The 22,018-nt window shown below is 43.6% G+C and overlaps 3 protein-coding genes across 6 annotated transcripts in view; 2 read left to right on the top strand and 1 right to left on the bottom strand.

The window, feature by feature from the left end:
* GGT7 (gamma-glutamyltransferase 7) overlaps positions 1 to 9,257 on the top strand; it is a 71,007-nt gene extending 61,750 nt beyond the window's left edge. Inside the window, exons 12-15 of one of the 2 annotated variants that reach the window (XM_077251513.1) lie at positions 103 to 220; positions 2,708 to 2,845; positions 3,065 to 3,164; positions 7,722 to 9,257. In XM_077251513.1, the coding sequence (XP_077107628.1) occupies positions 103 to 220; positions 2,708 to 2,845; positions 3,065 to 3,164; positions 7,722 to 7,885 (520 nt within the window). In that variant the 3' untranslated portion in view covers positions 7,886 to 9,257. The remainder of the gene's footprint in view (positions 1 to 102; positions 221 to 2,707; positions 2,846 to 3,064; positions 3,165 to 7,721) is intronic. The other variant, XM_077251515.1, reaches the window with a different exon arrangement.
* The window catches only part of LOC143769001 (ubiquitin carboxyl-terminal hydrolase CYLD-like), a 198,206-nt gene that overhangs the window by 154,367 nt on the left and 21,821 nt on the right, over positions 1 to 22,018 (bottom strand). The window lies entirely within an intron of this gene.
* On the top strand, positions 12,771 to 17,251 carry LOC143765145 (uncharacterized). 3 transcript variants are annotated; one of them, XM_077251512.1, is made up of 6 exons: positions 12,771 to 13,277; positions 14,129 to 14,189; positions 14,272 to 14,358; positions 14,524 to 14,719; positions 14,867 to 15,026; positions 15,952 to 17,251. In XM_077251512.1, the coding sequence occupies exons 2-6, from the start codon at positions 14,142 to 14,144 to the stop codon at positions 17,000 to 17,002; spliced, it is 1,542 nt and encodes a 513-aa protein (XP_077107627.1). In that variant the 5' UTR covers positions 12,771 to 13,277; positions 14,129 to 14,141; the 3' UTR covers positions 17,003 to 17,251. The 3 variants fall into 3 exon arrangements, with proteins under 3 accessions (XP_077107627.1, XP_077107625.1, XP_077107626.1); XM_077251510.1 differs by having other exon boundaries at positions 14,524 to 15,026; XM_077251511.1 differs by lacking the exon at positions 12,771 to 13,277 and having other exon boundaries at positions 13,498 to 14,189; positions 14,524 to 15,026.

Here is a 22,018-nt window from a genome sequence, read left to right as displayed (position 1 = left end):
ATTTAAAAATGATTTGTGCAATTTGTCATTTTCTTAGGTAACTATCCAGTCACTCTCCCGTTACTACATTAGTTAGATATATATTATTTCTTCCACTTTTAGCTCTTTAAACCGCCCCTTTGGTAGTATGATTATGACCCCTTCAGGAATCCTTCTCAACAGCCAGATCCTGGATTTCTCCTGGAGCAATAAAAGCACCAACCTCTCCTCTCCAAATCCAGTAAGTACTCATGAAAAATCAGTATATATCACTTTAAAACAAATCTGTCACCAGGTTTATACTTCCTAATCTAAGGCATGATCAGAGACTCTTATTTCTGCAACATGTCTTTTTTTTACACTGCTTCTTTTAAGGCTTGCTAGTCCTCTAAGTGATGACCTCTGTCTTTCCTCGCCCCCACACTACTGATGGACAGCTTTCTGCCTAGACTGTGCATAGGCAGAAAGCAGCCAATCAATGAGGAGGGCAGGGGTAGTTCATGAATATGGAAGAATAGATAGAAGGAACTCATTGCTTAAAGGGAACCTATCACCCCGTTTTTTAAAAATTAGATAAAAATAGTGTGAAATAGGGGCAGAGCTGGGCTTTACATTACTGCCTTTTTGGTGCCTTTACACCCCCGTTAGGCTGCCGAAATACCTTTGTGAAGTGGCCGTTTTCTGCTGTCACTCAAGTTGGTCAGGTCGGATGGGCGTGGTCACAGCGCTGTTTCTCCCCCAGATCAGGCCCATCATTACGTTGGTGGCGTAGTGGTGTGCGCATGTCCAAAGAGAAGATCCGCTGCCCAGGAGATTCAAAACAGCGCGGTCTTCGCTATTCGCCGTTTACCGGTGGGCGCGGCCATCTTTCCTGTGGCCGCGCGTGCGCAGATGGAGCGCTCTGCTGCCCGGGGCTTCAGGAAAATGGCCGCCGCGATCTCCGTCTGCGCACGCGCGGAATCCCGCGGCCATTTTCCTGAAGCCCCGGGCAGCAGAGCGCTCCATCTGCGCACGCGCGGCCACAGGAAAGATGGCCGCGCCCACCGGTAAACGGCGAATAGCGAAGACCGCGCTGTTTTGAATCTCCTGGGCAGCGGATCTTCTCTTTGGACATGCGCACACCACTACGCCACCAACGTAATGATGAGCCTGATCTGGGGGAGAAACAGCGCTGTGACCACGCCCATCCGACCTGACCAACTTGAGTGACAGCAGAAAACGGCCACTTCACAAAGGTATTTCGGCAGCCTAACGGGGGTGTAAAGGCACCAAAAAGGCAGTAATGTAAAGCCCAGCTCTGCCCCTATTTCACACTATTTTTATCTAATCTTTAAAAAACGGGGTGATAGGTTCCCTTTAAAGGACTAACAAGTGTTTTATCAAAGCTACAGCAAGAAGCCCGGTAAGTATCCCAGCATTAGGATCAGAGTTTCTGCCTCTACTTCTTATATTCATTTTTGTCTACAGTTTGATCTATTGTGACAAAAGTCTGTTCTCACCAGAAAGGAAGATGTAATACTCTGATACAAAAAAAATTATCTGCATTATATATATATATATATATATATATATACTGTATATACAGAAGTTTACATACACTATATAAAAAGACATATGCATGTTTTTCTCAAAATCTGACATGAAATCAGAATAAACCATTCCCGTTTTAGGTCAATTAGGAATACCATAATTATCAACCCCCAATTGAGGTCTTTGGCATTAACTCAACTCGCCGTGTTTGGCGGAAGAGAAATGCTGACTATGACCCAAAGAACACCCTCCCCACTGTCAAGCATGGAGGAGGAAACATTATGTTTTGGGGTGTTTCTCTGCTAAGGGCACAGGACTACTTTACCGCATCAATAGGAGAATGGATGGAGCCATGTGCCGTAAAATCCTGAGTGACAACCTCCTTCCCTCTGCCAGGACATTAAAAATGGGTCGTGGCTGGGTCTTCCAGCAAGACAATGACCCAAAACATACAGCCAAGGAAACAAAGGAGTGGCTCAAAAAGAAGCACATTAAGGTCATGGAGTGGCCTAGCCAGTCTCCAGACCTTAATCCCATAGAAAACTTATGGAGGAAGTTGAAGCTCTGAGTTGCCAAGCAACAGCCTCAAAATCTTAATGCTTTAGAAATGATCTGCAAAGAGGAGTGAACCAAAATTCCTCCTGACATCTGCGCAAACCTCAAACTTCTCCACAACAGTATCACGGACCTGTCTGTTGTGTTCCTTGGTCTTCATGATGCTCTCTGTGCTTCAAACAGAGCCCTGAGACTATCACAGAGCAGGTGCATTTATATGGAGACTTGATTACACACAGGTGGATTATATTTATCATCATTAGGCATTTAGGACAACATTGGATCATTCAGAGATCCCCAATCAACTTCTGGAGTGAGTTTGCTGCACTGAAAGTAAAGGGGCAGAATAATATTGCACGCCCCACTTTTCAGTTTTTGAATTTCCACAAAAATGTAAAATAACCAATAAATTTTGTTCAACTTCACAATTGTGTTCCACTTGTTGTTGATTCTTCACCAAAAATTTACATTTGGTATCTTTATGTTTGAAGCATGATATGTGGGAAAAGGTGGAAAAGTTCCAGGGAGCCGAATACTTTCGCAAGGCACTGTATATATATTATACATTGTAGTAATAGCTACTATGACTTCATGTCCATTTTGATTCCTCTATACCTTTAAGAACTCCAATTTTTTTCTGCAGCAGAACATTGTTGAGCCTGGGAAGAGGCCTCTCTCCTTCCTGCTCCCCACAGTGGTGAGGCCGGCTCAGGGTCTTTGCGGAACATATTTGTCCCTTGGTGGTTCCAATGGGGAACGAGCTCTATCTGGCATAACCCAGGTATGATTCTGCTTAGGACCTAGTTTGCTTCTAAGTTTTAAGTGGTCACTTAAAAACCAGTATAGTTTGTGGTTTAGGACTTGAATTTGAGGGGGTTGTCTAGAGAGCGATGGGGGACTGTGGTATTATTTTCTTTAAAAAAGAGTTTTGATCTTTTTAGATGTATTCTTTCCTTCTGTAAGTTATCTCTTTATTTTTTTGCCTTTTCTTTTTATCAAGGTGCTTTTAAATGTTTTATCATTTAATAAAAACTTAAGTGACAGTGTATCCCAGGGAAGACTACATCCTGATCTTGAGACCAATTTTCTGCAGATAGACAGTGAGTATCTTCCGTCCCTTTTCATTTTTATTGAAAATTATGGCACTTCATTTTCATGCTTTTTAAATTTATTAGTTAAAATATATATATATATATATATATATATATATATATATATATATATATATATATATATATATATATACACATATACACACACACAGTAAATAAATATACACTCACCGGCCACTTTATTAGGTACACCTGTCCAACTTCTTGTTAACACTTAATTTCTAATCAGCCAATCACATGGCGGCAACTCAGTGCATTTGGGCATGTAGACATGGTCAAGACAATCTCCTGCAGCTCAAACCGAGCATCAGTATGGGGAAGAAAGGTGATTTGAGTGCCTTTGAACGTGGCATGGTTGTTGGTGCCAGAAGGGCTGGTCTGAGTATTTCAGAAACTGCTGATCTACTGGGATTTTCACGCACAACCATCTCTAGGGTTTACAGAGAATGGTCCGAAAAAGAAAAAAAATCCAGTGAGCGGCAGTTCTGTGGGCGGAAATGCCTTGTTGATGCCAGAGGTCAGAGGAGAATGGGCAGACTGGTTCGAGCTGATAGAAAGGCAACAGTGACTCAAATCGCCACCCGTTACAACCAAGGTAGGCCTAAGAGCATCTCTGAACGCACAGTGCGTCGAACTTTGAGGCAGATGGGCTACAGCAGCAGAAGACCACACCGGGTACCACTCCTTTCAGCTAAGAACAGGAAACTGAGGCTACAATTTGTACAAGCTCATCGAAATTGGACAGTAGAAGATTGGAAAAACGTTGCTTGGTCTGATGAGTCTCGATTTCTGCTGCGACATTCGGATGGTAGGGTCAGAATTTGGCGTAAACAACATGAAAGCATGGATCCATCCTGCCTTGTATGGAGCATCTTTGGGATGTGCAGCCGACAAATCTGCGGCAACTGTGTGATGCCATCATGTCAATATGGACCAAAATCTCTGAGGAATGCTTCCAGCACCTTGTTGAATCTATGCCACGAAGAATTGAGGCAGTTCTGAAGGCAAAAGGGGGTCCAACCCGTTACTAGCATGGTGTACCTAATAAAGTGGCCGGTGAGTGTATATATATATATATATATATATATATATATATACATACATACATACATACATACATACATACATACAGTTGTGGCCAAAAGTATTGACACCCCTGCAATTCTGTCAGATAATACTCAGTTTCCTCCTGAAAATGATTGCAATCACAAATTCTTTGGTATTATTATCTTCATTTAATTTGTCTTAAATGAAAAAACACAAAAGAGAATGAAGCAAAAAGCAAGACCGTGATCATTTCACACAAAACTCCAAAAATGGGCCAGACAAAAGTATTGGCACCCTCAGCCTAATACTTGGTTGCACATCCTTTAGCCAAAATAACTGCGACCAACCACTTCCGGTAACCATCAATGAGTTTCTTACAATGCTCTGCTGGAATTTTAGACCATTCTTCTTTGGCAAACTGCTCCAGGTCCCTGATATTTGAAGGGTGCTTTCTCCAAACTGCCATTTTTAGATTTTTCCACAGGTGTTCCATTTTCTAGTGCTTTTTGAAGTGTGTTTTGGGTCATTGTCCTGCTGGAAGACCCATGACCTCTGAGGGAGACCCAGCTTTCTCACACTGGGCCCTACATTATGCTGCACAATTTGTTGGTGGTCTTTAGACTTAATAATGCCATGCACATGGTCAAGCAGTCCAGTGCCAGAGGCAACAAAGCAACCCCAAAACATCAGGGAACCTCCGCCATGTTTGACTGTAGGGACCGTGTTCTTTTCTTTGAATGCCTCTTTTTTTCTCCTGTAAACTCTATGTTGATGCCTTTGCCCAAAAAGCTCTACATTTGTCTCATCTGACCAGAGAACATTCTTCCAAAAAGTTTTAGGCTTTTTCAGGTAAGTTTTGGCAAACTCCAGCCTGGCTTTTTTATGTCTCAGGGTAAGAAGTGGGGTGTTCCTGAGTCTCCTACCATATAGTCCTTTTTCATTCAGACGCCGACGGATAGTAGGGGTTGACACTGTTGTACCATCGGACTGCAGGGCAGCTTGAACTTGTTTGGATGTTAGTCGAGGTTCTTTATCCAACATCTGCACAATCTTGCATTGAAATCTCTTGTCAATTTTTCTTTTCCATCCACATTTAGGGAGGTTAGCCACAGTGCCATGGGCTTTAAACTTCTTGATGACACTGCGCACGGTAGACACAGGAACATTCAGGTCTTTGGAGATGGACTTGTAGCCTTGAGATTGCTCATGCTTCCTCACAATTTGGTTTCTCAAGTCCTCAGACAGTTCTTTGGTCTTCTTTCTTTTCTTAATGCTTAATGTGGTACACACAAGGACACAGGACAGAGGTTGAGTCAACTTTAATCCATGTCAACTGGCTGCAAGTGTGATTTAGTTATTGCCAACACCTGTTAGGTGCCACAGGTAAGTTACAGGTGCTGTTAATTACACTAATTAGAGAAGCATCACGTCATTTTTTGAACAGTGCCAATACTTCTGTCCACCCCCTTTTTTATATTTGGTGTGGAATTATGTCCAATTTGGCTGTAGGACAATTCTTTTTGTGTTTTTTCATTTAAGACAAATTAAATGAAGATAATAATAACAAATAATTTGTGTTTGCAATCATTTTCAGGAAGAAACTGAGTAATATCTGACAGAATTGCAGGGGTGTCAATACTTTTGGCCACAACTGTATATACATATATATCAGTGGTTATAGTGTATCAGTAATTTGCACCACTACCTGACCTTGTATCATCAGTTTTAAAGGGCTTGTTAAAAAAAAAAAAACATAGAGAAAGCAGAAAGGGTTTATTACTATTCCCGCCTTCCTGATGTAGGGCTGTAGAGTATGTTGGTAAGTAATAGTAATAATAATCCTGATTGCTACATACACAGAGCTGAATGAGTACTGTGCATATAGCTTAGGAACGACTGACAGCCCTTCCTCCTGCCCAATCAATCAGGTGATTAGCGGGTGGCAGGAGAGTACAAGTTGCTGGGTCCTAGTAGACCAAGATCCACTCTGCTGCAGCTAAATTTGCACCAAAATTTAATTGTGGCTAATATGCCAGCACCAATTACGAAGGAACTCAGATATAAAATAAAGAGCTATGTTGTAATCCCCAACAAAAACGTATTTTATAACATTGTAAGTGGCACAATATATTAAAAAAATTTACGCGATGTGAGAATTCATAAGTCTGCAGTCACACAGTATGACTGCAGGCTTGTAGCTGAAGACTGGACAACCCCTTTAAATGTGTTTCATAGATGTAGTGTTGAGCAGGTAGCCACATTGGTTTGTTTCACAGGCTCAAACTTCTGTTGGGGACATTCCCTTTGATAAGAGAGTTTACAGATAAAATTACCAGCCTGACAGCGATTCCGTTATCGTTGCCATGTTATGCCTGTAATCTGATAATTAAAGAGGTTGTCCACTACTTTATCATTGATGACCTATACTTAGGATAGGTCAGCAATGTCTGATTAGTCGGGGTCCAACATCCGGCACCCCCATCAATCAGTTCTCGGTGGCGGAGGCCGCAACTGCTAAATAGTGTAGCCGCTCCATCTTCTGATACTGGCTGTGGGGTGGTACTGCACATACGCCTCCTATTGATTTGAAGAAGAACAGCTGATAGCCGGGGGTGCCGGGTGTCGGACCCTTATTAATCAGACATTGAGGACCTTTCCTAAGGATAGCTCATGAATGATAAAGTAGTGGACTACCTATTTGAATATGATGTTTATGGGCTGATGCCTTTGAGTGTTTTATTTTATTAAGTTGCATTACAGATGAGTGATCGCTTAGCACAATCCCGGTCTGCGATCCAGGTTAGTGTTCTCTGGCTTAACCTTTGTAATTCCCAACTAGGCTTATGTTTGACCGGGCTGGTGAGACATCACCTGTGCGCCACACACTACAATGATAGCGTCACATCAGGTAGTTGAATCAAACAGAACCCAGAAGCTCAGGAAATACGTGCAGCTCCTTTCCATGGTCAGAGAGCCTTGACCTGGACCCTGAACCAGGGTTACACGAAGCAATTTACTCATAAAATAAGTGATAAAAATATTTTTTGTATTTGGGTTTTGACAATTTTGCTACTGCAGCTTGCATATTACAATGCATTGCAGGCTGCTCAGTGCAGATTAGTGTAAATCCTGGCAGCTTAGTTGCCTGCCCTTATTGTCTTCTCCTGTGTGCCAATCTAATCTGAATTCTGATATTTGATATGATCAGAACTGAGCTCAATATGGCATTCAGAAGAAGACAGGAGGAGATAAGGACTGAGCTGCCAAGGAGCCCAGCTGCTGGTATTGATACTAAACAGCATTGGGCAGCTTGTAATGTATTGAATTACATGCAAACTCCCAAAGCAAAATGGTTAAAAACTTGTAATTATCACCAATTACTGGCATTTGTTACCTAGTACATGTAGTGCAAAAAAGGAGTAAAGGTATGCATAGCTGTAAGACAATACAGTAATTTTCTCCTACTGTATTAAATACACGTAAATATTTCTATATTAGGTGACTTCCCTGAAAATGACACTCAGGACCTAGAATCCAAGGGACATCAGCTGGACCGAACACACATCCTATCTTTGGTGCATGGGTCGCGCAGGAGTAACGATCTTATTATTGGCATTAAAGACCCCCGAAGTACTGATGCAGAAGCTGCCACCATTTTGTGAGATAACAGCTGGTCAGAAAGAAATAACAGTGACATTCATGCCACGACCCTCAAAACAATCCTAATGGGTTTTTAAGGGGTATTTTCACCTCTGCCATTAGCACACCAATGAACAAAAGTGACATGTAATATAGCAGCTTGTTCCTAGGACCAAATTTTACTAAGGAAATCAAATTGTACAATGTTACCTTGATCAGATCTATTATTGTCTTTGTGGACCTGTCAGAGCAATTTCACAAATTTACATATTGTGAAAATTGAATAATGGGGCATCTAAATTTGTTTGACTCTTATTCTCCGAGAAAAAAAATTATATATAAAAATTATACAAGAGAAGGTTTCCTTTTAAAGAAGCACTAACGTTTTAAATTATTAAGAAAACAGTTTTACGGAAATCCATCAAAATTCTCTATTAATTTTCCTCCATTTTCAGTTGAGGATCTAGAACTTTGTTAAAGGGGCCATGGTTTTTAGCCTGCCTGGTCTCGCAATGCAGACAGAACAGAGGGGGAGGCTTTGTTTGCTGCAAGCTCCTTCTCAGTCAGAAGTCATTGCAACCTAAAATTTTTTTTACATGTATTTGAGGGGTAAAAGAAGACAAATACAAAATAGATTCCCCTGGAGGACTCTTTTTAATATTTGGATCAATTTGTGAAAAATATTATGAAAAAAGAAAGAGTCAGAGGATTTGGTTAATTCTTTGATGGGGTAGATATCATTATTTTTTACACACCATTCACAATGATGATCACTATTGGTGAAGTGACAAGGATCACAATTATGGGCACCGATGACATCTGTTTGGTGAATTAATAAAAAAAACAATATTAAATCCTATTGCACATTTTATAAGAAAACATTATGTCTTAGCCTAATAAGCCACAGTGCCACTCACTTGTGTGTTAGTTACATGTGCTATGTAATCAAAGTGGGGCTGGTTATATGTCTGTGCAATGTTTAGGGAAGTCATCAAGATCTGTCTACTTTGTAGACATTGCCCCCGGGGTGCCTCCTGCGTTTGCCACTCCTGAATGGAGAGATGGACACCATAGGCATAGTCCATAGATCCCAACCTTCTCTGTCACAAAACAGAGCATAAGTGGCACACGACATGTTGCCCCACTCTGTGTCATCTCTTTTTCTGGAGGAGGAACATGCATATCAAATTTCTTGTGCCAAATGTAAGATCACCGTTTTGCATGAATCCAGAAACTAGATTTCTATTTAATCGTTTTGAATCTACTGTGATCATAAAATGCTTTCTCTACTTTTAAGCTGCTGCAAAGGATAATGTGCTTGGGGTTGTATGTGGTTTCTAAATACTTGCAATCTGTGTTTCCCAATCCCAAAAAAAACAAACCCTAAATATATTGAAAAAAAATAGACTTTGTGTCTGTGTGTCAAGTTGATTTGCGAATTAGTGTTGCTAGTATTCACACCTTTCAGAAAGAGGCCTCAGCTGTGGATGGTTTTATCACTTTAGCTATTGGGTGGAGAGTATCTTTGTAGGATATGATAGATCCTTATTTCCCCGACGTCATCTCTCGGAGGAGTGTTGGGAGGATCCCATACACATGAGACTGTCAGCTGAGCTCACCGATATAGGTTTGACCAACACAGGGACAGACACTGACAGCTTGGGGCCCCTGTGCAAGAAGTGTGTCTGGGCCCCCTCCTGTTATGACGACAAAGCTACAGATGTATATATATATATATATATATATATATATATACTCTCTACCACAACATATCAGACTCTCACCTACCATCGAAACCTTTAAAAAGAACTTGAAGACCTACCTCTTCCGGCAAGCCTACAACCTGCAGTAACCACCGATCGACCAAACCACTGCACGACCAGCTCTATCCTCACCTACTGTATCCTCACCCATCCCTTGTAGACTGTGAGCCCTCGCGGGCAGGGTCCTCTCTCCTGTACCAGTTGTGACTTGTATTGTTCAAGATTATTGTACCGGTTTTTATTATGTATACCCCTCCACACATGTAAAGCGTCATGGAATACATGGCGCTATAATAATAAATAATAATATATATATATATATACACTCACCGGCCACTTTATTAGGTACACCATGCTAGTAACGGGTTGGACCCCCTTTTGCCTTCAGAACTGCCTCAATTCTTCGTGGCATAGATTCAACAAGGTGCTGGAAGCATTCCTCATAGATTTTGGTCCATATTGACATGATGGCATCACACAGTTGCCGCAGATTTGTCGGCTGCACATCCCAAAGATGCTCCATACAAGGCAGGATGGATCCATGCTTTCATGTTGTTTACGCCAAATTCTGACCCTACCATCCGAATGTCGCAGCAGAAATCGAGACTCATCAGACCAAGCAACGTTTTTCCAATCTTCTACTGTCCAATTTCGATGAGCTTGTACAAATTGTAGCCTCAGTTTCCTGTTCTTAGCTGAAAGGAGTGGTACCCGGTGTGGTCTTCTGCTGCTGTAGCCCATCTGCCTCAAAGTTCGACGCACTGTGCGTTCAGAGATGCTCTTAGGCCTACCTTGGTTGTAACGGGTGGCGATTTGAGTCACTGTTGCCTTTCTATCAGCTCGAACCAGTCTGCCCATTCTCCTCTGACCTCTGGCATCAACAAGGCATTTCCGCCCACAGAACTGCCGCTCACTGGATTTTTTTTCTTTTTCGGACCATTCTCTGTAAACCCTAGAGATGGTTGTGCGTGAAAATCCCAGTAGATCAGCAGTTTCTGAAATACTCAGACCAGCCCTTCTGGCACCAACAACCATGCCACGTTCAAAGGCACTCAAATCACCTTTCTTCCCCATACTGATGCTCGGTTTGAACTGCAGGAGATTGTCTTGACCATGTCTACATGCCTAAATGCACTGAGTTGCCGCCATGTGATTGGCTGATTAGAAATTAAGTGTTAACAAGAAGTTGGACAGGTGTACCTAATAAAGTGGCCAGTGAGTGTATATATCTATACACACACACACACACTGCTCAAAAAAAAGGGAACACTTAAACAACAGAATATAACTCCAAGTAAATCAAACTGTCCACTTAGGAAGCAACACTGTTTGACAATCAATTTTACATGCTGTTGTGCAAATGGAATAGACAACAGATGGAAATTATTGGCAATTATAATGACACACTCAATATAGGAGTGGTTCTGCAGGTGGAGACCACAGACCACATCTCAGTACCAATGCTTTCTGGCTGATGTTTTGGTCACTTTTGAATGTTGGTTGTGCTTTCACACTCGTGGTAGCATGAGATGGACTCTACAACCCACACAAGTGGCTCAGGTAGTGCAGCTGATCCAGGATGACACATCAATGAGAGCTGTGGCAAGAAGGTTTGCTGTGTCTGTCAGCATAGTGTCCAGAGGCTGGAGGCGCTACCAGGAGACAGACCAGTACACCAGGAGACATGGAGGGGGCCGTAGGAGGGCAACATCCCAGCAGCAGGACCGCTACCTCAGCCTTTGTGCTAGGAGGAACAGGAGGAGCACTGCCATAGCCCTGCAAAATGACCTCCAGCAGGCCACAAATGTGCATGTGTCTGCACAAACGGTTAGAAACCGACTCCATGAGGATGGTCTGAGTGCCCGACGACTACAGATGGGGGTTGTGCTCACAGCCCAACACCATGGAGGACGCTTGGCATTTGCCACAGAACACCAGGATTGGCAAATTCGCCACTGGCGCCCTGTGCTCATCACAGATGAAAGCAAGTTCACACCGAGCACAGGTGACAGAGTCTGGAGACACTGTAGAGAGCGATCTGCTGCCTGCAACATCTTTCAGCATGACCGGTTTGGCAGTGGGTCAGAAATGGTGTGGGGTGGCATTTCTTTGGAGGGCCGCACAGCCCTCCATGTGCTCGCCAGAGGTAGCCTGACTGCCATTAGGTACCGAGAGGAGATCCACAGACCCCTTGTGAGACTATATGCTGGTGCGGTTGGCCCCGAGTTCCTCCTAATGCAGGACAATGCCAGACCTCATGTGGCTGGAGTGTGTCAGCAGTTCCTGCAAGAAGAAGGAATTGAAGCTATGGACTGGTCCGCCCGTTGCCCAGACCTGAATCCGATTGAACACATCTGGGACATCATGTCTCGCACCATCCACCAAAGTCACGTTGCACAACAGACTGTTCTGGAGTTGTCGGATGCTTTAGTCCAGATCTGGGAGTAGATCCCTCATTAGACCATCCGCCGCCTCATCAGGAGCATGCCGAGGCATTGTAGGGAGGTCATACAGGCACGTGGAGGCCACACACACTACTGAGCCTCATTTTCTTGTCTTGAGGCATTTCCACTGAGGTTGGATCAGCCTGTAACTTCATTTTCCACTTTGATTTTGAGCATCATTCCAACTCCAGACCTCAGTGGGATATTAGATGTGATTTACGTTGAAAATGTTTTAGTTTTATTGTTCTCAAAACATTCCACTATGTAATGAATAAAGATTTACAACTCAAATATTTCACTCCGTGATATCTAGGATGTGGGATTTTAGGGTTCCCTTTATTTTTTTGAGCAGTGTATATCTATATATATATATAATTGTCTAAGGCAGAGGTGTCAAACTGCATTCCTCGAGGGCCGCCAACAGGTCATGTTTTTAGGATTTCCTTGTATTGCACAGGTGATAATTTAATCACCTGCACAGAATGATTCCAGCACCTTGTGGAATGCTAAGGAAATCCTGAAAACATGACCTGTTGGCGGCCCTCGAGGAATGCAGTTTGACACCTCTGGTCTAAGGGGTACTGTTATGATCCGGTGACTTTGGAGCCGCATGAACTTTCTCTGGAGTAGGTGGAAACTGTATTGACCGCAAAACCTGAACTAACACCACAACTAGAAGTAGCCGTGGGGTGTGCCTAAGGCTACGTTCACATTAGCGTCATGCGACGCAGCGTCGTCGACGCACGACAACGCATGCGTCATGCGCCCCTATCTTTTTCATTGGGGACGCATGCGTTGCGTTGTTGTGCGTTTTCGGTAAAACGCACGACGCATGCGTCGTTTCACCGCACCTGGGTGGCGTCGAAGACGCTACATGTAGCATTTTTCTTGCGTTCAAAAAACGCGCGCGTCGCACTTGCGTCGCTCGTGCGTCGTCAATGCGTTACAATTTCCCATTGAAACCTATTGACGACGCACTTGCGTCGCGGGTGTGCGTCGTGCGTGCGTTGTGCGACGCATGCGTCGTTAGCTAAAATGAAACAAAAAAGTGTCTAGACAATGTCTAGACGGTGCAAACAGTGAGAAAAACATCCCCCATATATAAAGAAAATTTTGGATTGTTTGTCACTTCTGCTGCAGCATCTTGAGGCAAGACACCACAGGCACATCTCCAGAAGACGACTTCTATTCATCCGCTGTCCAGAGATGTAAGTATAGAATGATTCTGTGCATTTTCTCCATGTTTTTTAAAAAATTTTTTGCAAGTTGTGTTTTATATTCTGCACTGTGGTTAGGATATTGTGGTATTTTTGGTCTGGTTCTGATGTATGGCGTTGTATACGATGGCGTTTCATGGTCTGCGGCCTTGATTATTGTTCTTTCCAGGGTAGATTTTTCGTTTCCATTTATTGGTTTGGTGGTGTTTTTTGTATTAAGTTGTGATGTTTTATTCTTGCGTTATATGATGGCGTTTAATAGTCTCCGGCCCTGTCGGTTTTATTGTAAAGTATGGTAGTATAGAATGATTCTGAGCCCTTTTATTACATTTATTAATTTTTTATTGCAAGTTGTGTATTATGTTCAGCACTGTGGTTGTGTAAAGACATCGTTGTATGTTTATGGTTGTGAGGTATGGCGTGTATTGGCCCTTTTATTGTCTCCGGCCCTGTCGGTTTTATTGTAAAGTTTGTTTTGTTATTAATGTTTCTGCCCTTAATTTTTCGGGGTTGTTAAATTTTAACTTTCAGAAAAATATTGTTTTTTTTGTGTTGCTCCGTGCATACTGTACTTTAAAAAAAAAAAAAAAAACTTGGGATTACTACATTGGGTCTGTTGTAGATTAGTCTTCTTATCTTTAGGCTTTTGTACTCTGGCATTGGGTTGTCTCTGCCATTGTTTCTTTAATTTAATCAATGTGGCAGTGTTGTTTGCTCAGCGTTAGTTCAGTTGGAGTGCAATGTTCTTTGTGGTTTAAAAGACTTTTTTTTTATTATTATTTATTTATTGCTGGATTGTGCATAGGAGCATAGTATCAATGTTATTTTGTTCTTTATTTCAGAATTGCATTAGTCATGGCCAGCGGCAGCGAGTCGAGCAACACCCCACCGCTGAGGAGAGCGGTGAGTACATGATCTACTATTGCTTACTATTCGCTGTCATTTGTAGATGGGTCACTCAACTTTTTGGTAAACTATTTTGCAGGCTTCTTCAAGTGAGGAGGAGAACCAGGAGGAAGAGAGGGAGCAGGAGCAGGGACCACGGGGCCAAGCTGTGGTTGCATCACGGAGAGTAAGAATTTTTTTCAAACCTATTAATTTTTTTTGTTTAACTTTTTTTTTTTGGCAGGTATGGGGGGTGGTGGGAGGTTGTGGTGTTCTGTGTAGTAGGTGGCGGTGGAGGAGGTAGGGACAATTTTTAGATCTTTCAAACATTAATATTTACCATTTTTTCTAGGTTTCACAACGGTCCCTGGATGAACCACTGGATATTGACCTGATGGTGGCATCCATTGAAGAACGGGGCCCGTTGTGGGACAGCCGTGACCCCCGGCACGCGGACCAGGGCATATTGCGCCGTCTGTGGATAGAGGTGGCACTATTGCTGTGGGATGGCTTCGACAGCGCTTCACCCAAGGCCAAAGATAGTTTCCGTAAGTATTTACAAAATGCTGCTGTGACCCATCATGCCAGGATTACACAACCGTCTGTGATGTCTTCTATTGGGATTGCACACGGTTGCGTAATCGTTTTCAAAATATTATCTAAAACTTTTTTTTTTTTTTTAAATTTATACACAGTTAAACAATTGAAGACCAGATGGCGCTCCATGAAGGACCGTTTCAAGAGGGGCCTGAAAAAGGAGGGACAGAGTCGTAGTGGTGCTGCCGCTTCAAGGACCTCGGTGTACAAGTACAACCGTATACTGCAGTTCTTGCGACCGGTCCTTGTAAGCAGAGCGTAAGTATAGTACCTATGCACACACCTAGTTTTTATAACATTCCTATTCACATACTACCTTCCAGCCACGTAGTTTATTGCCCAGCCATTTATTTTGGCAAGTACCAAGTATAGAAGGGAAGAAAAAAAGACAAGCTCACCGAGGCGTGAAAAGTAAAAAATACATAATTTTATCCTCTTCAATCATAAGCAGAGGATGAAACATCAGCACAATACAATAGACACTATCTACGCGTTTTAGGTGACAGGGAACATCAGACCTGAAACGCGTACATAGTGTTTTTATTGTATTGTGCTGATGTTTCATCCTCGGCTTCTGATTGAAGTGAATAAAGTATTGTGTTTTTACTTTTCACGCCTCGTTGACCTTGAATTTTTTATTCATTTATGGTCTTCTCACACTTGACACAGCAGCGCCTCCCTTCTGGGATTACTAAAATGTTGACCTTGACTTACTAGCCATTTCACTGAAATCCGAAGTATACAGAACACAGTAGATTGGACATGCCCAGCCAATATTTAATAGTGGAGTAGTATAGTGGCTATCCAGGTGTATCCGCGATTTTTTTAGACACAAACAAGTAAAATATAATCGATACGGCATACATTCCACTGCAAAGCAGGTTATGTTCCCATGGTTACTCAGCTCGCAGGACCTGTGATGACGTCGCGGTCACAGGACCGTGACGTCATGGCAGTTCCAACTGAAGCATAATTGTGTGGCGTTGCAAACCACAACCATGGGTGACTATTGTGAATTTAATAAATACATTTTTTTTTTTAATATTGATGGTGCATATGCAGTGTCAATATTAAAAATAGGTTAATATTAATGGCAGCAATGGATATCTGGCGGTAAAGTTAATTAATGACGCATGTTAAATGTGATATTTAGTATACTAAAGGTTTCCTTATGTTTTCACAGAACACACAGCAGCACCCGCGAGACTGTCCGACCCTCTGGAGCGGTACTTTGTGAAGCGCCATCTGAACAGTCGCAGCCATCCCACAGCGAGAGCAGGTCTGCACCACCCCAATCTGGCGAACCGGCAGCCGGTCCATCAGATGTTCCCCTGGCCGAGGCCTCTGTCGCTCCTTCCTTTAGGTCTTCCCGACAGCGTCAACGGGCCTCGGACAGGGAGGTCATGCCCGAATTTTTACATCTGAGCACCGTTTTTCAGAATGGTTTCAAGGCGATGTGCGATAAAATGTCCAATCTCGAACGTCGTCTTGAAATCATCGAAAGGGAGCTCCAGAAGCCGGCCAAACATTTTTTTAACGCCATTTACAAGGGCATGGCTGAACATCTTACGCCGGAACTCCAGATTTCGGTCATGCAGGGCTGCAACAATGTATATGTCAGTGCTCTGCAGCAGGCTCGGGTCATGCAGTCAGCGACAACTATGCCCGCAGTACCATCGCTGGCTGCCATGACTCCGACTCCTGCTGCAGAGCACCACCACAGAGCTCCGCGTGCCGAGGGCCACCGCCACCGCCACCGCCACCACAGAACAGACCCCGAAAGTTCTGAGCATGACAGGCCTTCAAGGGGACACAGACGGGAAGCCGACCCACACCCAGAGGGAGAGAGGAGGAAAAAGAAGAAGAAGATGACGACGACTACAAGCACTCCAACCTTGGCTATGGCTGCTCCAAAAAGTAGCACAAGAAAAAACTCCGGGTCTACCCGGAGCACAACAAGTACCAAGGCTGGGTCTACACAGAGTACACCCAGTACCCAGCCTGGGTCTACCCGGAGCCGGAGTAGCCAGCCAAGGACACTGGTCGTCCCTCCTCCTCCCTCATCTCCTGCTGAGTTAGTGTCGCCAACATCAACTGGCTGGATTGATGGCATCCCGTCTAGTGTCATAGACTATGCTGCTTCCTCCCCCTCGTCCTCCGCCTCGGTCTCCTCAACACCCCCAAAAAGTGTGGGATATCAATCCCCTTTAGTTGCCGATGTGGGTACCCCCTAATAACATTTCCCTTTTTTTTTTGTGTACCCTAAATAAATGTTCCTTTTTTTTAAAAAAAACCCATTGTTTTTATTGTCTCAAAGTTTGCACCAAATCACACCTTGCGCCGTATACACAAATCTTGTCTTTGTAACACCTGATGTGCAATGTCTGACAATATTTATCCAAATTTTTTTTTCATTGTTTATAGGGCTGTCGCTCATTGTACTCTGATGTTACAAATACAAACAGCATTGCTCAATATGTCAAGTTTACAATGTACCATCAGACAACGATTTCAGTATAGATAAATTTTTTTTTTGTGTGTAACCAACGTTATCTTTTCTGAAATCGTAAAAACAATTGAGCCCCTGCTGTGACTTTTTTGGTGTCAGCGAATGATTTTGAATGTTTAAAATAAAGATCCATGTGTACGCCGCCCCCCCACCCCCTGTGCGCCCCCCCACCCCATGTGCGCCCCCCACCCCCTGTGCGCCCCCCCCGCTGGTGAGAAAATACTTATCGCTGCTTCCTGGTCTGGCCGCGGCTTCTCCTGCATGCGGTCACGTGGGGCGAATCATTTACAGTCATGAATATGTGGCTCCACCTCCCATAGGGGCGGAGCCGACTATTCATGATTGTAAATGATCGGCCCCACGTAACCGCATACAGTAGGAGGCGCGGCCAGACCAGGAAGGAGCGAGGGAAGCGGGTAAGTATTTTCTCACCAGCGGGGGGGCGCACAGGGGGTGGGGGGGGCGGCTGACACATAGATCTTTATTTGTAACACTATTCTTCATATTTTCTCTACAGCTAACGCTGCTGCAGGGAAGATATGAATACCGGCTTCAGCACCATGTGGGGGGGACAGCGCTTACTGTAGCGCTGTCTCCTGCACGCACACGGACCCCAGACGGAGAATGTCCGTGTGAGGCCCGTGTTTTACGCGGACCCATTGACTCTATTGGGTCCGTGTAAAACGTGCGCTCCCACGAACACTGACATGTCTCCGTGTTTCGAAAACGGAGACACGGTCTGCAAAAAATCAATGACATCTGAACAGATGCATTGATTTTTATGGGTCTACGTGTGTCAGTGTCTCCGGGACGTGAGGAAACTGTCACCTCACGTACCGGAATCACTGACGTGTGAAACCGACCTTAAGAATATTGGTCAGGTGAGGTGGAAGCAATGTTCACAGTGTCGCCACTATTTGACTCTGGACGTATTCTAGCATCCTGAGTACAATAGTGTTCACTCTGTACAGTTTTGCAAACATGATCGTCTCCCTCCTTGTCAAGCCAGGTTCCATATGCACATAGTCTGCAGGATTAAAAATGGTTGACAAGGTGGGAGCCGATTATGTTATACGCCAAAACTGTGGAACAGACAAATTTTTGGGGACACACATTACTTTCAATAAAATTGGATTTCACAACTATGGAAAAACGTATGGGAGATTTGTTTTTGGAAAATGGAAAGGCACAAGAACTTTATTTAAAAACACAACGCATTATACAATTAGGGGACATTATAACAATAACCATATAATAACCATACATAGGATGGTTAAATGACATGGACACAACAGTGTTTACATGACATCATAACACAAAGATTAAACCATGTGATCTTGCCATGAAACACGGCCAACATCAGAAACAAAGTATGCAGCAAATTGGTCCCTCATATGAGCAATCTCCACAGTTGTCCGCAGAGGATTAGCTTGATAATCAGGCAATGGATTTGGTATGGGTTCATCGAGTTCAACGTTGACTCTCTCTTTATCAATAATGAAATTGTGGAGAACCACACACGCCTTCACCACCTCATCCACTGTCTCAATTTTCAAATTTATAGCGGATCCTAAGATACGCCATTTGGAGGCCAGGATGCCAAAGGCGCACTCCACAGTTCTTCTGGCCCTGGACAGTCTATAATTAAATATAGTTTTGGTGCGGTCCAACCCACGACTGGAGTACGGTTTAAGTAGGTTGCCACTCATTTGAAAAGCCTCATCCCCAACCACAACAAATGGCAGGGCCGGTCCTTCGGTGTTGGGAAGAGGTCGTGGCTGGGGGAAATTAAAATTGTTCTCGTATAATCTTTGGCCCATGTCTGACTCCTTAAATGTCCGTGAATCATTGGCACGGCCAAATGCGCCAATGTCCACGGCAAGAAACCTGCAGTCAGCACCTGCAATGGCCATGAGGACGGTGGAAAAGTGTTTTTTGTAGTTAAAAAACAGCGAACCACTTCGTGCAGGCTTTAAAATCCGGATGTGTTTCCCGTCAACTGCTCCAATACAATTAGGGAAGGAACAAACTTGTTCGAATTTTTGGGCGTTGGCCTGCCATATTTCTGTTGTAGGGAGGGGTAAAAACTCCTCCCGGAGGTTGTCCCACAATGCACGGCATGTGTCGGCAATAATACCAGACAGTGTGGATACTCCAATACGAAACTGGAAATGCAGTGATCTCAATGTCTCTCCAGTAGCAAGGAAACTGACAAGAAGAAAAAAAAAAATAATGTTAATTACATTGTTTTGAAAGAATTTTTCATTATTAATTACAATCCCCCACCCCACAAATCCAAAACACGTAACTTTAACCCTTTCACGACATGCGCCGTACATGTACTGTGCATGCCGTGTCTCCCCCTTTGATGTGGGCTCCGGCGCTGAGGCCACATCAAAGTTGCAACATGTCAGCTGTTTTGGACAGCTGTCGTGCGCGCAATAGCGGCGGGTGAAATCGCTATTCACCCACGGCTATTAACCTGTTATGCCACTGTCAAACGCAGACAGCGGCATTTAAGTACCGCATGGAATTTTTTTTTACCCCATTTAGATAAAAAATAACCTAGTCATAGGTGTCTATGAACTCGTACTGACCTGTAGAATCATAATGGCAGGTTAGTTTTAGCATTTAGTAAACCTAGCAAAAAAAAAGTGTGGGATTGCACTTTTTTTGCAATATCGCCGCACTTGAAATTTTTTTTCCCGTTTTCTATTACATGACATGTTAAAATGATGACATTCAAAAGTACAACTCGTCACGCAAAAAATAAGCCCTCACATGGCCATATTGACGGAAAAATAAAAATATTCTGGCTCTGGAAAGGAGGTGAGCGAAAAACGAAAACACAAAAATGAAAAAGGGCCGCGGGGTGAAGGGTTTAAAAAATGGCAAGAACATATAAATCCTTCACATTGCATTACGTACCGTAGAGTCACCAGCAGACGTTCCTCGGGGGAAATCGATTTACGGAGCTGCGTGTCCTGCCTGGAAATGGTTCCTTCAACCAGACGCAACAGATATCGGAAGCTGTTTTGTGACATCCTTGTGTATTCAAAGTATTTATCCTGGTTCTCATTTAATTCGCCAAACAGACAGTGATAGGCTCCACGACTCTCTCGGACTTCCACTATCGGGTGTAGCCAAAAACGCCGATGACTCCTTCTCCGTAGTTTGTCCCTTTTCCTCTGTTCATGACAGGCAATAGCATATGCAATAGCAAGTGCTAATTCCAGCTCAAATTTTAGGTAGATAATCTCCATGGGACGATCCATCTTGATGCTCTATGGTTGGAAATAATCTATGCCGGGGTATATATACCACTATTACATTAATACCCACCCTCATCTACCCATTGGTGGCATTATCTATTTTCTGAACACTAGACCCACCCTCTTCTATTCATTGGTGGTGTTTATCTACTGTCTAGACACTAAATTGTTACATCATTGTTTGACAACGCATGCGTCGTAAAACGCTGCGTTTTTTGGTAAAACGCACCAAAAACGCACCAAAAACGCAGCGTTTTACAACGCATCCGTCCGACGCGTGCGTTTAAAAAGGTGCGTTTTAGCGTGCGTTTTTGATGCGTCGTGCGTTGCGTCTGCGACGCTGCGTCGCATGACGCTAATGTGAACGTAGCCTAACAAACCCTAGACACCTCGACACAGCCGGAGGACTAAATACCCCTATAGATGGAAATAGGAATACTACCTTGCCTCAGAGCAGAACCCCAAAGGATAGGCAGCCCCCCACGAATATTGACTGTGAGTAGGAGAGGAAAGACACACGCAGGCAGAAAACAAGATTCAGCAAAAGAGGCCACTCTAGCTAAATAGGGAAAGATAGGACAGAATACTAAGCGGTCAGTATTAAAACCCTTCCAAAAATATCCACAGCAGATAATACAAAAAGTTGCACAATCTAACTAAAGACATGGAATGTATATCTGCCACTCCAGAGAATCCAACAAGACTGAGAAAATACTGACACAATCTAAGCTGGACAAAAAAAAACACTGAATAGCACAGAATTATTAAGCACACAGCATGTGTGCCACAGAAACCAAAACCAGACACTTATCTTTGCTGATTTGGCAGAAGGCAGAAGGAACCAAACCAGGACCAAAACCTCCCAACAACCATGGACAACTGGCAAGGACTAATGAATCCTGCACGCCTAAATACCCCAGTCAGAACTGCAATCAGCAGATACACCTGACAAGGACTGCAACTCAGGGACAACTGCATTACCACTACAACCACCGGAGGGAGCCCAAAAGCAGAATTCACAACAGTACCCCCCCCTTGAGGAGGGGTCACCGAACCCTCACCAGAGCCCCCAGGCCGATCAGGACGAGCCAGAAGAAAAGCATGAACCAAATCAGCAGCATGGACATCAGAGGCAAAAACCCAAGAATTATCCTCCTGGCCATAACCCTTCCATTTGACAAGATACTGAAGCCTCCGCCTCGAAAAACGAGAATCCAAAATCTTCTCAACCACATACTCCAACTCCCCATCAACCAACACAGGGGCCGGAGGATCAACAGAGGGAACAACGGGTACCACATATTTCCGCAATAAAGATCTATGGAAGACATTATGGATAGCAAAAGAGGCCGGAAGCGCCAATCGAAAAGACACCGGATTAATAATCCCAGAAATCCTATAAGGACCAATAAACCGAGGCTTAAACTTAGGAGAAGAAACCTTCATAGGAACATGACGGGAAGACAACC

The sequence above is a fragment of the Ranitomeya variabilis genome, chromosome 4, assembly GCF_051348905.1.
Source record: "Ranitomeya variabilis isolate aRanVar5 chromosome 4, aRanVar5.hap1, whole genome shotgun sequence".
NCBI lineage: Eukaryota > Metazoa > Chordata > Amphibia > Anura > Dendrobatidae > Ranitomeya > Ranitomeya variabilis.
This window is presented reverse-complemented; position numbering and strand designations above follow the sequence as displayed.

What these genes read in the sequence shown, in the direction of transcription:
- LOC143765145 (XM_077251510.1), top strand. Translation starts at nt 14,142, where the DNA reads ATGGCCAGCGGCAGCGAGTCGAGCAACACCCCACCGCTGAGGAGAGCG. An exon ending in CCCCACCGCTGAGGAGAGCG is followed by an intron (nt 14,190 to 14,271) that starts GTGAGTACATGA and finishes ACTATTTTGCAG; the next exon opens with GCTTCTTCAAGTGAGGAGGA. An exon ending in CCGGTCCTTGTAAGCAGAGC is followed by an intron (nt 15,027 to 15,951) that starts GTAAGTATAGTA and finishes ATGTTTTCACAG; the next exon opens with AACACACAGCAGCACCCGCG.